Source organism: Fistularia commersonii, chromosome 4 (assembly GCF_037954325.1).
Source record: "Fistularia commersonii isolate RoL2024-O1a breed Wild chromosome 4, RoL_Fcom_v1.0, whole genome shotgun sequence".
Lineage (NCBI taxonomy): Eukaryota > Metazoa > Chordata > Actinopteri > Syngnathiformes > Fistulariidae > Fistularia > Fistularia commersonii.
Window position 1 is genome coordinate 11,323,482 of NC_141287.1, and position 14,379 is coordinate 11,337,860.

Genomic DNA, 14,379 nt, shown 5'->3' on the forward strand with positions numbered 1-14,379 from the left:
CAATAGACAGGGATTCCACTATATAACACAGTCAGAGCTAGCAGTGTGTCACACACACTCACGCAAAGGGGAGACACGAATGGAGGCAGCTGTCAAACAATAGATAAACGAACTGTCGCAGGAATGCTGGGCTCCTTGGACGTCCTCTATAGTGTCCTCATCCACAAGGTAATGGAGTTAACAGCGGTGTTACCTGTGTTAGCTATTTTTTTCCTCCGAGAAATGTAACTGATGAGGCCTATTCGCGAGCTCTCTTTCGATCACGAAAAGCTGACAAAGCTCTCTCTGAGAAAGTGTTTCTTTTGGCGTTGTTGTTCTGCCGTTGTCACTTCTATGTATGATCAGTCGACTGCAGTTGCTGCACACACCTGCAGATAACTGGATTCCTGCTGGAGTATCCACATTTTTAAGTCAAAGAAACCGCTGAAGATGCATCTGACAGCAATTTATCATTGGCTTCATACGCGTTTATCCTATGTGTAATTGTCAGATAAAAGTTGGGCAGCTATTAGCGCACTTTTTGTGAAGCCAGGCACTGTCAGGTTTAGCAGAGAGCCAACGGGCAGGATATTACGGATTTATGATCTCAATGTTTGGAGCGAATTGCAAACTGACCGTGCATCTCGTGTGCATTTTGTTTTCTTTCGACAGCTGATGGCTGTGTATGAGGAGCAGGAAGCCCAGCAGCGGGGTGCGGCGAACACGAGCCACACTCCCAGCCCTGACGTCTACCAATCCGAGCTCTCCGTTTTCCAGCCCATCCCAGGAGGGGAGATCGAAGTCAACTCGTCAGCTCTCAAGTCCAGTGAGTATTGACAGGTCAAAAACGCCAAGCTGCTAGAACCTGGGAATGAAGCGGCTCTGAAAGGCGCCAGACCTCAACCATAGTTATAGTACTTGTAAAAAGACCAGTGAGTGGTTTTATCTATAGAGACCCTGTAATATGTAGGGTTAACCTTTTGCTTGTGTCTCTGGAAAAAATATGATTGAACCTTGGGTTATTTTCCCTCTGGTTCCCTAAAAGCTCTCAAATCGAACCCACTTACCGTTTTCTGCTGGCTGATATCCTCTTCCATACACGTCCATACCAATCTTATATTTGCTTCCTGTCAAGTTTCAAGACCCCTTTTTCTTAATATTCATCAGTGCTGCTCGACTTAAAATTGACAAACAGTCCCTGAATTCTTATTGTTAAAAAATAACAGGCTGTTTGAAGCTTCACATCACCAAATACCGTCTTTTGTTATTGAGCCAAATCATTTAAATTGGTCGAACTGCCTAAATGCTTTGCTTATTTATTTTCTGGCAAGGCAACCAGTGACAAAACAAATCTTTTTCCAGACAATTGGTTAATGGTTGAGGAACCTCCCCTTTTTTAATACTTTGGAATTGCAATTAGAACTTGGATGTAAAGATTGTGATGTAGAACAAGACCAGAAGAAGAAAGTATTCATTTATTCTGATAATGGATTATAACCATGCAAAATAGGAGAACTACTTTGGCACATTGGTCAGTTTCACTTTGACCTTTGCATAGGATTCCGTACATTCATTCTAGAATTTTCACTATGATTTAGTTTTTGTAGAGTTCTACAAATTTAAGTGGGATTAAGTTGTTTGGCATATCTGAGGGGTGACGTAAATTATATTCACCTCAGCATAAGCCTGATCAAAGTGACGATGTGTAAGCCCTGGAGAACGAGCAATGATCTCAACTTTGTTTGGCTCTGGAATCCATCTTAGCTGTATTAAACCAAAATAAAAAAAAAATGCTTTGGCCTTGAAGATGAGCCACTCTAGGTCAACCCTGGCAGCATGACTGCGCTGTGTTTAACATTGTGGCCTCTGAGGGGAACATGTGCTCTATGTTTCCAGTATTTTCCCACCTTTATCCACACCAGGGTCAAATCTTGCCAAAGTCTCTTTTGATGTTGTGGAAAAAAGGGGTCAGGATGCAATGTTTTTTTTTCACATCTTAGTCAAGAACTGTAGGTCACGGATTTGTCACAAAGCATGTCAGACAAGAAACAGATTTAGTATGTTCGATGTTCACGTTGACTTCTAAAACATTTTTTTTTTTTTTTTGTGCCCCGCTTGATAGCCAAACTCAAGTTTGAGTGTCTCAGAATAAGGAACACACCACTCAAATATTCCCACCCTGGCTAAACAACTAGGTCAGAAAAATCATGCTTTCCTGCTTGTACCTGATTGGAAAACCTGTTTTTTTTTTTCTTTTTTTTTTTTTTTGGGTCCAATTTAAAGTGATTGCCAACATGGCAGTGCATTTTTGCACTTTGGGTTTGAGCCTGTCATATCTGGCAAAGGGTAGCAGTCATCATCTGAAGACAGTTTAAGAGAAATTAGCCTCTCAGTCGTGGACTCGGTAATTATTTAACTTTCCATCTGCAGATATGTTGTGCCCTGGCAAATGTCAGCTTTATGCAAATGAACAGGCACGTAACACCATCCCTGTTCTCTCCGAAAAGCCCATGACGCCACAAGAATGCATAGTGGTGAGGTTAACATAAACAATGAATGGAAAAAGTGGAAAAAAAAAATCCAGTAGGTACTTACCTTTAGTCATCCCATTCTTTAGATTAGATTAGATTCAACTTTTTTGTCATTACACATGTAAAGACACAGAATAACGAAATACAGTTTTGTAGCCTTTGAGTGCCTCAACAGTAGGTTTTTATTTACACCAGCATCACTTTCAGCATTACATTTACAGTCCGACTAAAAAGTTCAAGGAAATCACAACATTGATGTAATGCTATGTTAGTGAAATGCTTAAGTTAATCAATTTGTGTATCAAACCCATATTGTGGTATTGTATGCAACAGGTATTTAGCTAACTTGATATTATCGCCCCGATAGAGGTCAGGGCGCCACTCACAATACCTTGCTGTGATGAAAACAGGATGGGGACCTCAGGGAAAGCTGGCATAATTGTGTTGTAAATGAACGGAGGCGAAGAAGAGGACAGAGAAGACGGAAAGCATGTGTCCTATCAAACCTTGGAACAAAAACCACCCTCTTTGTCTGGTTACTGTTACCTGGATGAAACTTGCAACCAACCCACATGAATTTTCTGTGTGTATATACTTACTTTTTTCTCTGTCTTCCTCTAGTCTTTTTATTCCGGCCTCTCTTTCCATAGATTTCCCATCCTCCCCATGTTTTTCCCCTTAGTCATTTCATTCTGTCTTATTTCAAATAAAGTGCTGAAATCATGTGAGAGTCTGACGGGGCTTAGACTAGTTGGACCATGTCCACATCTAATGTTGCCTTTAACATAACAAACCATATAGGTGATATATTGTGTATACAGTACGTGGTGTTAGCCAAAGGTCAAGCATTACATTCAGCCTCCTCCTGTTGTCAGCTAATCACAGGTTCCACTTCCCCAGTTACGATTTGCAGATATCCATATCTGCTTTTTTGCGCGGTCCTCACAAGCCTTTCACGTTCAACACGTGACATTTACACAATCTGTCAAGGTTGTTTTTCTAAATGTCATTAATATGTCATTGCAAAATTAAATACGATCATCAGGCTATATACCACTCCGCGTGTCGGCATCGTATGGGAGAGTTCCGTCGTCTATAGTGAGGCCTCGCGATTTATCATTCGCAGTGTTGTATGATCGTCGATTTCATGTAAAATTCCTGTCCTGCAACCCATATCAGTGGATCCGCATCCACACTAGACGCCGCTCTTTTCATCAGAGGTGCCTCAAATATCCATGAGATGTTACCGGCCCCGAGCCGTGCCATTCTGTCACTCTTAAAGACAGGAAGTTTAGTCTGTTTCAGAATGGTCGCCTGGCAGCAGAGATTAGGGCTAATGTGTGACTGTCATGGGAGATTAGAGGTAACAGAGCTCTGGAGACTATTACTGTCAGTGTGCGAAGGTCAGAGTTAGGCCTCTATTGCTGTCTAATGTTTGCCTCCAACTATAACAACTCCTCTCACCCTCTTTAAGTCACTTTCCCTGTCTGGCCGTATCTCCTGGTTTCTGCCTGTCCCTGCAAACCTTCGGTCTCCCTTTTGAAAGTCCGACACCTTTCCAAAAGAAACCTTCCTGTAGTGTTATGAAATGATATTTCAATCCTATTTTTTTTTTCTTTTTTTTAATTGAATGACTTGAAATCTTTTCTTCACTACCGTACAGGAGAGACCAGAAGATTTGTGTTCATGGGCCTGCACCGAATGGAGATTCAGCCCTTGAATCTTGAGCATATCGAAACAACTTTTGTATTGGAATGGATGTTTGACAGTCACTTTCTAGGCAGGGATAATCAATTGTTATTGAAAGTTTAACACACTTTACCTGCTGCTGGAGTGAATTGTCCACCCGTTGCGCTCCGTTCCTACTTTTCAGTTTCCACTGACAGATCAACCAACTGGCGTTTGATTTTGGGATAGCCCGTCGCTACGTGCCAGCACACCTGCTTCTTCTCGCTGTTTAAGTTGATATGTAAGAGAGAAAGCAACAAGAACATTAACTGAGTAAAAGAGCATAACATGCTGTTAAGATTTCAATCATTTGTAGTCTTAATTGGTTTAGAACAGATCTGATAGCGACATCCATCTTTTTCTTTCTAATCGCCAGCTTGACAACAGCACTATTAACTTAATAAGGATTTTACTTGAAATTGATTATCAGAAGCTAGTTTTTTCTGTCGTTTTTCTCCGGCCACCTTGTCATACACAATAAGACAAAGGGGAACCTTTAGCAATTTTGTCAATTAAGTAAACAAGGTCTGGCTCAGACCTATAGCAACAGCCTTTTGTATTAAATAAGGTGATTATAATAGTGTAGCATAGACATTAAAAAGCAGTAAAAGGCAGTTAAACATCAGGGTAAAAAATGATTGTCGCGTCTCGTATGCATATCGGAAGGCGCGGTTTCGTGTAACGGGATTACCGGAGAGAAACGGGTGATCTCAAGCTAACTTTGCATTTGCGCAAACCAATCCAGAGAGCAGATAAAGGTCTGATGAAACAAAGTTAGAAAAATCCCATTTCCTGTGCCCTGCTGGTCCCAACGTGTCTGTTCCTACATGTGAACATGGCTTTTGTTTCTCAGTTATATCACATTTTCATGTCCTGACTGGCCTGCTCCAGTCTAGAAACCTTTGAAAATGGGTGTTGGAGTGTGGTGAGATGAAATGGTTCTGATTGTGGACAAATAATTATTTTTTTTATTTTATTTTTTTTACTTTGCTCTTACTAAAACCCTTTAGGGAACAGCCTGTTTGTGGATTCAAGACACTGATGCAATTATCTTAATTGGAGAGGTTAGTTTTTTTCCCCTTTTCAGAGACATTTTTTACTTAACGGTACTTCTCTCTAAATTTTTAGCGCCAATGATTTTCTTCCTTTGTCTATTTACAGTTTTTTTTTTTTTTTATTTCCTTGTTGTCCTTTTTCCCTTTGAATTGATCAGGGGTTTGATGTTACCCAAACCCTCAGGCTGGCTGAAAAGCACCAAGGGCCCATTTTGCCACAATCAATACATGACCCTGCAAATATCATTTGTTACTTGTCCTGAGTAGTTCATCCGTATAAAGTTTCCCTCTGCCCTCTGCACTAACCTCCTCATTCCCAACGGAACTATAGACTCTGACCTGACAACATTCTTAACGTATATATGAATTGATGTGCCCGATGAATATGGCGCGGCCCACACATCCTAATAATGCAGCTAGTTATAGATCTGTAATGTGTGTGCGGTTTTGACTGCTTTCTCCCATTCGGTTTCTCCAACTGCTGGCGACGCAGCCAATAGCGTGGCGCGCATCATCCATCAACCCCTGTTTAATGATGATTTTATGCAGTGTGCTGATGAGATGTGAAGAGGGAGACACTATCATATGTTACCTACGTGCACACAGAGATCTGCAGAGCAGCCACTTATTGGCCATTTGGACTGATGAGCGCCATTGTGTTCATCAGGCGCGGCATCGAGGGAAGAGACCATGCATTAACTTTGAGGTTATGTCGTCCCTCACGTATGATCCTAGGAGGCCTAATGATCCCGGGGGGAGGAAGGAGGAGAGATGCTAGCTCTGTCTTTCAAAAGAAAAACAACAAACATTCAGTAGTGAGCCAGCTGATGACTGGCGCAGAATGCTATCAGTAGATTGACATAAATACACATCTCGGGCCAGAACCATGATTGTGGAGGACTAAAAGAAAAGGTCAGGCCACGATTTTTAAGTGAAATTGCTTTCTTTGTTGCTTCGGTAATCGCCCGCTGTGCAGACATAGCCATCATTTACCACACATGTCTGGCTTTGCATGTGCACGCATATATTTGGTGTTGGTAGAGAGATAACCACATCCGTTGCATCCCCCTTCACCTTCCAAATGTTTGCACGGTGGCCTCGAATGAAGAACGAGTTCACCCAACGGTGAGAAGTCAGTAACGCGCTCGTCCTAACAGCCACAGATGAACGTGCAAAGTTTTGAGTCCTCTAATTGGACTATCTCACTTTTTTTTGGGGGGGGTCAGTGGACAATACCTGCTTTTTCTCTTGTCGGTAAACTACTTCTTGAAGGAGATGCTCTTCAAATCCCGAGATAAAAAAACCCACACGGTGACTCTTTTAGGCAACATTAAAAATACTTTCAGTATTTATATCTTGTTTCTCTCATCTAACTGTCTGACAGAGAGAGTCACGCAACGCCGGGTTTCTGTTGTGTGACATAACTAACATAAGGTCACCATCTTTTTATCTAAAAGATTATTATTAGAAAGTTTTTTTTTTTTTGAGAGTTCACAAAAATAGTTTATTAGTACTTGTAAGCTGGGTTGCATGTACGTCGACTTGTTTTGTGTGCGCGGGTGTGCATGGCTCATGTCGCTGAGACTGGCTGTGGATTTCTTTTCAGCGCAAATGGAGATTTCTCCGTTCACACCGTTTTTGAATTTGTCTCTCTTGGTCTTGTTGTCAGATCTCTTTCCAGTCTTTCCATTAACAGTCCGATGGGAAATAATAATGCTCTAACATACTGGACTGAGAGATTCGGGGGGAAAAAAGTGAACGTGAAAGCACAGGCTGGAAAATTGGCTATTTTATATGTATTTTTTTGTATCTGTAGCTTGTTAGATTGTTAATTGTTGGTTAAACAACGTTCAGTTGCTTCTCCATAAAGTCGAGGGTCCCACATACGGATAAAACACGTTTCCTGCTGTGGCATATGTAAAGTCTGCTGGCGGGATCTCTGTTTTGCACCCTGTGCATGATTTTCTTGTTATTGCAAGTTATTTCAAGGTCCTTCATATATCGTGTGTGTGTGTGTGTGTATGTTTTCATAGACACGCCCCTGCTTGTGAGAAGCAGCAGTGACTCAGCCCTCGGCCCTCAGTCAGCAGAGATGGAACCCTCCCTCCATGATGACACTGGCGTGATGGTAAGACACACTCAGGTGGAACAACACACAAACCAGCATACACTTGTTTCATTTCCACCATTTGACCAAGATTTATGAATATGGCCATCTCGCTTCCCCGATCTATTTATTTAGAATTATTTATTCAAAATAACACCCAGGATTTCAGCCTGAGCAAGATGAATAAAGCAAACTGAATATTATATCTACACAAAAAACTTCTAAGCTTTATTATTGATAAACCGAATGCAAGACTTTTGTCTTCTTGAATAAAATTATCTGATCTTTTCAGACATCAAGATCAGTCATTCTCCAGACTTTGTAATAGATTTGATATCTTGGAGTTGTTTTTGTACCCCTTCCTTTTTCGTAGATGGACGCTCATCGGAAGAGATTAGTGTCCATATTTGATCTTTCCATGGCAAAATAATCATGGTTATTTAAATCCATGGCATAATAATCAAGTCTTATATCTAATAGTGAAGTAAGTTTATTAATTATTGGTCCTCTCATTGCTGCAGCAGCACTTCATCATAGACGTCATGGTGTTCGCTGCAGTTTTCTTTTATTAATGCATCTATGTATTTTATGCAAATTCTCACATTAAAATCAAGGATAGAAATACATTTAGTCATGTCATATGTACATTACTCATATTATCATAACTCTGTCCCCTGTTATTATTTCTGTTTTTATATTTGGACAAAACAACTCCCTGAAGGTTACCAGCTAAAGAGCCTCCAAGTGTTATTGGGCTCCTGAGTGAGGAGCCACTTTTTCCTCAGGAGATTCCACACTGGACAAACATTTTTTTTCTTTTTTTTTATTTTATTTTGCTCCCACTAAAACCCCTAAGGGAACAGTCTGTTTGTGTGGGTTGGCTCTTTGGGGGAATGCGATTGGCTCTCATAGGCTAGTTTCCCTTCGCAGTGTCACCAAGGATGACCCTGCACGTTGGTGACTTCATTACTACTGAATGCTAGAACGCTGTTCAGCTAATTCTGTCTCTATCACCTTATTTACAATTAAAAGTCTCGTTTTGAATAATAATTCAACTCTTTTGAATAATATTTTTTGGGTAAACAGGTGGATCAGAGGCTCAGGGCAAACACAAAGAAATGCCTTTTAATACTGTCTTTTAAATTAAGCACCAAGAATTGACATGTCATACCTGCTTATAGAAAATGATCGTTAAACGCGGAAATGGCAATTCATATTTTGTTGGAATCAACATCATGATGTGGTTACTTGAACCTTATTGAATTTGAAAACCCTAGTTGTGAGCTGTTTTGGCAGAAAAGTACTCCTAGCCTTTCATTTGCATTGAGAATTAGACCGTCATCAAATAATCACAAGGTGAGTGGACAAATCAATACGAGTTATTGGGTCTTGACATAATGCATATATGTGATGGTTATGTGATGTGTCAAGACTACAAATCCCATTGGCCACCTGTCCTTTTGCTAAGCTAAGTGTATTTGTAGCCCCATGAGCTGCAATTCTATCGCCTTCTGTTTCCAACAGGACGCAGGCAAGCAGGCAAATTCACAAAATAAGGCATTTTCTGGCGTTAACAAAAAAAGTGAATGTTGAGCTTTTCTTAATTTTTTTTCTTCCCCGTTGACGCGCCCTGTTTCTACAGCAATTTAAAAATTCACAGTCGTGCCAAAATATTCAAAGTCGAGGCTTCTGTGGCGCCGGAATGACGCAGTGTGGAAGTGGCACGGACTGTGATTCCTCGACAAAAAAAGGCCAGCGTGTGTCTATACATCTTCATAGATTTATTCCGTCACTATTTATCTTAGTCATACTCTTCACTGTCTCCCTCACTGTGAGTCTCGCTCACACACACACACACACACACACACACACACACACACGCACACACTCAGTCAATTGTCCGTCTCTTCTTAACTAGCCAGGTTCAGATAGAGGTAATGGCTCCAGGTAATTGTTCAAATTGTCACTTGGCCTTTGGTGAGAGTGATGAGGGGAGGAAAGTACTGTTCCAGCAGTAATTCTCTGCCTTTCTACTCCCTCAGTCTTTTCTCCCCGCTTTTCTGTCCCCCTCCATTTATTTAATTTCAACCTAGAAAGATTTACCGTTGCCGCTGTTCCATTCTAAATGCCACACACAAATGAGTACAGTCAGCCACAAAAATCACTCTCTCTTTTCGTCCCCGTCTCATTCAACAAAAATGGGCATGCGCACGTGTGCGTGCATACACACACACACACACACACACACACACACACACACACACACACACACACACACACAGACACACAAGGAGTTGTATGTTGGTTACAAGGTGTTAATCAGACTGGGAGTATTTGCTCTGCATCGAATACTACTGGGGCTAATAAGGCTATGCAATACATGTTGATCATCTGAGTCGTGTGTGTGCGTGCGTGCGTGTGTGTGTGTGTGTGTGTGTGTGTGTGTGTGTGTGTGTGTGTGTGTGTCAGATACTTTGCAGTTCGACTTTGCAGCAGTTTTGTTTAAATTTCCCTACTTTCTAGCACCCAGTGTAGCACAGACACCACTGAGAATGGAGTCTTTTTTTTGTTTTTTTTTAATATTACAGTTTCGAGTCAAAAAATCTACCGGCGGAAAAAAAGGCCCCCTTGATAAACACATGCACGTGCCCCCAGACAAACACACACACATGCACGCCCATGCATTCATATTAATTTATCATACTCACTTGCTCAGGGAACACTTAGCTTGATTAGTTATTCACTAATTACTATTACTCAAAAGTTCTGCCTTCTTTATCTACTTTTAGCAATTATTAGATTGGATCGAGAAGCTTAAACGCTCGCAGCCCATTCATTAGGAGCGAGGTTAGCTATGATCGTCCATCAGCGAGTTAAAATGGAAATTATTTTTCCTTTTTTCATCCTGTTTTTTGGAAGTCTGCTAATGGACACACATATTGACTCAGCTGTCAAAAGTTCAGCAAACTCATTTCGTTGCGCAATTCATTATTTTCTCTGCATTTGTGCCGTCTTTTGTGAAAAAGGTATCGTTCTGATTTCAAGTGCACATTGTGCTTATTATCTAGGGAATTAATCGTTTTGAATGTATTATTAAACTACAGCTACACTAATAGAGCCTCTCAGCCTGAATATGAAATCCCAAATATCTTAATATCAAGACTCAAGTCCTTTATGTTTTTCAGTTTGATTTCCTGCCACAACCCAAAAATATTCAGCTTTCATTGGAGACCCTAAAATGCCTTGAAGTGCGATTGAGAGAAAATAGTTAAAACAAGAGAAAAACAGAGAGAGAGAAAAACAAACAAAACAAAATAAAAGCAAAACAAAACGAGTTTTGAAAGAGTTCTTCCAAAGATTGTCCTCCCTGCAAAGTCCCTCCGTTTGGAAGTCTAAGCTTCATTTAGACTACATTTATGTCATATCAAAGATAAAAAGCGATGGTTCCCTTATTGGTTTCATAGTAACATGTCAGTGATGCAAAATGCAGATGACCCGAAGTGTCTTTTTTAAATTAAATGTTTATGCAGCTTAAAAATAAAAAAGTTACTGTTATCAAACTTGTCATTATATCCATTGCACAATGAGTTTAATTTGAACAACATGACACCTGTGTAAATTTATATGTAAGACATTAGCCATGTGACATTAGTTTGCCGGCCTTTGTAAATTAATCGAGACCATATTTTACATAGATAAATTACATGAGACAAGCAATTACGCATCAAAAGGCTTTCCAATTATTATTGGTGGCTATCATGACAAAGAGGTTTGGTTAATTAATATTACCTGTCAACCCCGGTTCTCATTAAGCTCACGTGTCTGCATCTGCCAGCCGGTTAGAGAATCTCATTTTCAAGCCGCCAAAAGCTCAAGCATATGTTTACGGTGCGCCGTGGCCTGTCAATCACTGCCACCTTCCCCACGCCCCCTCCTCCATATCCCGTCATCTCTTGCAGTCTCGCCGTCGTCGGCTGTTGTCTCTTGCCTGTAAACAAGCCTCTCCCATTAATTACTCATCGTTTACGTCCGGGCTCCTCTAGACAGTTGGCGTAGGTCATGTGATGACAGTTTCAGGTCAAAGGTGAAAGGTCACGTGAAGAGTCCATTATTGCAGACTACCAATATGGATTCCTATTGAGTGGCGTGTTTGCGTGCATATGTTCGAAACATGTGCACTCGGACTCTCCCGGACACGGATTACATATCACCATTCCCTTGGGAACATGTCAATAAGGTCAGGATTGCATTATAGTTTTGTTTTGCGCGGAGTAAATGATACTGTACAAATTCAGAGGTTAACAAAAATGTTTGTTTTTTTTTTTAATCATTTTGAGATTTATCAATGGTTGTACTCAAGTGAGCAAAACTTTGTTACTGGAATTCTTTACCCTTGAAACGTTTAGTGTCAGGGTTAGATATCTTGGAGCATCATCATATCGAGAAAGGACTGCGCGCCCACAAAATTATTGTATCACAACAAGAGATGAAACTTTGGAAGACCCCATCCAATACCTGAGATTTGAGACAAAATAAAATAAACAACAAATAAAATAAAAAACAAAACATTCAAGGCAGGATAAGGAAAATCTTTCGCAGAATGCTTTTTGCTTGACCCGGGAGAGTCAGCAGTGTCTTCACTTTTTGCATGGAATATAGATGTTTGTCTCCGTTGAAGTTGAGATCCACTTTTTAGACCCTGGAGTATTTGTTGAATCAGCAGATCTCTGACAAAAAAAAAAAAAAAATGGGACCGTCTTAAACCCAAGCAGATGGCCTTTATAATGAAAACCCTATTTTGGTTTTTCAGTAGGATCAATATTTAAAGAGCTCTTTAAATAGATGAAAATCAAGAAATTGGTGTAATTTCAATTTGGGAACAGTAATAAGTTAACGAAAACAATCAGAAGGGAGCACGGGATTTAATGGATGAGTCATTTTGTACCATAAGTTGGGTGGTTGGGGTATTTAAGGATCTTCAGTGTTTTAGATCTTTAGTTTTTAATTCAGGTTTATGTGCCAGTCAACTAGGAGAACATGGGAATAGCAGTATGCATAGGTGTTAGTAATTCAAAATCCCTTTTTGGAAACCTGTAATGAAACCTTATTCCCGTAAACCTGTTATGTGTTCAGCTTTTATAAAGACCGCTGATATTCTGAATATTGTTCAGTATTTAAGTGCTCTTCTTCACGGCACAACCTTTTGAGTAGCCTCTGCTCAATTTTTTTGCTTATCCACAGAAAGTGTACATCAGATTTAGTCCCGACAGTGTCGAGGATTCCGGCAAATAGCAGATTAAACGCCCGTGTCGGGAGTTCACTTGTAATGTCACTGGGGACTTAAGCGGATCAATAGCAGACCTTGAGACCCCTGGTGGTAGAACTGCAGGTTTTAGCAGATCTCTACAGGAGATCAAGGGCATTTGGACTACTTTAAATCCCAAAAGTTCAATTCTAGCTGACCCGCGGGGCACCGCAGCACCGGGAGCTGTGGTCAGGTCAGTTTCCCTTGACGTGTTGCCAGTGGGTGCCCTCTGTCACTTTTCTTTTCTTTTTTCAGGTGTGGGAAGGACAGAGGATATTTATTCACTTGTAAAAAGCCAACCTGCCCCCTCAAATTCTTCTCATGTCAGGAGGTGTTATAGGAGATATAAAAGATACCTGTTGAAACATTAATGACCAAATGTGTTACTGGTTGTACAAAGCTGGAGACTCAGTTGTCGGAAGATTGGCTGCTCGTATGAGTTCACACCATTGAAAGAGCTCCTGGTAGGGACAGCCTTCCTGTTGTGGGCCATGCTGGGTGAAGTTGTGATGACAGAAAGAGCCTGGAGAGCTGGGGTTCCCACATGTTATTTGCTTGCTTGCCAGCTAAGAAGTCATATCAAAATGATCTACCTACAGTAAAGATGCTCAACATATATTAATATATACTGAGTGTACTTTATGTTTTGAATAGATTATGTTAACATCACAGTGTAAACATGTATGCCACATTACAATTCTGTACATTTTTGGTCATTAGTTTACTCTGATGATGTCGAGGATCAAATGGAATCAGTCAGTATTGCATAGTTTGGACAGTAGTTGGTGGTAGCCAGCCTTGAACACACTTCCAAATGATCATCTGTCATGGTGGAACGCCATCTGGATCAAGATCTCAGACTGGTTGTACTGCATGTCAATCAAGTGCCAAATGCCGCAATGGGGACGGATGATAGACTAACAGCTATGCCTTTTTTTGACGTACAATTTACCCTCAATACCTGTACTGTAGTGTAGCCTTCAGCTAGCAGTTCACTAGTGTTTACGTCATCATTGACCCACTCATCGTGGACTAGGTAAGGGAATGCGCGAAGCATACATGGCGGCACCAGTTTAAAGCCTCTGTTCCGGAACATACCATCTATTTGTTTACATTTAAACTGGAGGTTGTACTGACCAGGAAAAGGCCAGAAGTCCCTTCTGGGATTTCTTGGATTTCTCCTAATTTGCACCCAACAAGGACACTAGACTAGAAACATTCCTGCAAGTCTCGACCCTCTGCTATCTAACGGTAGATCCCAATCAATGTGTTTGACAGACTGAGCCACAGAAGGGTGCGCCTCAGCTTGCAGCTCCATGAAGGAGGAACCAAGGGTTCTTCTGTCAGTCAAATTAATCAGATTTACTCCCTTTCCGTCAGACTGACACATGAAAATGTCTCTTTGATTTGTGATGTTTTGGATGCTTTTGTCTGCAAATCAGTGGTTGTTGATAGTGGCCGGATTCCCATATGCCAGGAAAAACAAAAGTTGTTGAGGTTGAACCTCAATATTTATGAAACTCTTTGGAGGGTTTCCCTTTCCATCCAGGTGTCTTTCGGCAAAATCTAGGTCTGGAACGATGGGCTTCCAAGTTTTCTGAAAACAAATGGATCCCGAGTCTTAAATTTGTAGCTGAATGAGACGAGGATGTTCTGTGTCTGAAAGGTTTTATC

At 40.8% G+C, this 14,379-nt stretch overlaps 1 protein-coding gene across 1 annotated transcript in view; it reads left to right on the forward strand.

Annotated features, from left to right (window-relative positions):
• Nucleotides 1-14,379, forward strand: part of pard3bb (par-3 family cell polarity regulator beta b) — a 224,842-nt gene that overhangs the window by 39,453 nt on the left and 171,010 nt on the right. The window contains exons 3-4 of the mRNA XM_086145295.1: nt 652-805; nt 7,327-7,421. Coding sequence (XP_086001421.1) covers nt 652-805; nt 7,327-7,421 — 249 coding nt within the window. The remainder of the gene's footprint in view (nt 1-651; nt 806-7,326; nt 7,422-14,379) is intronic.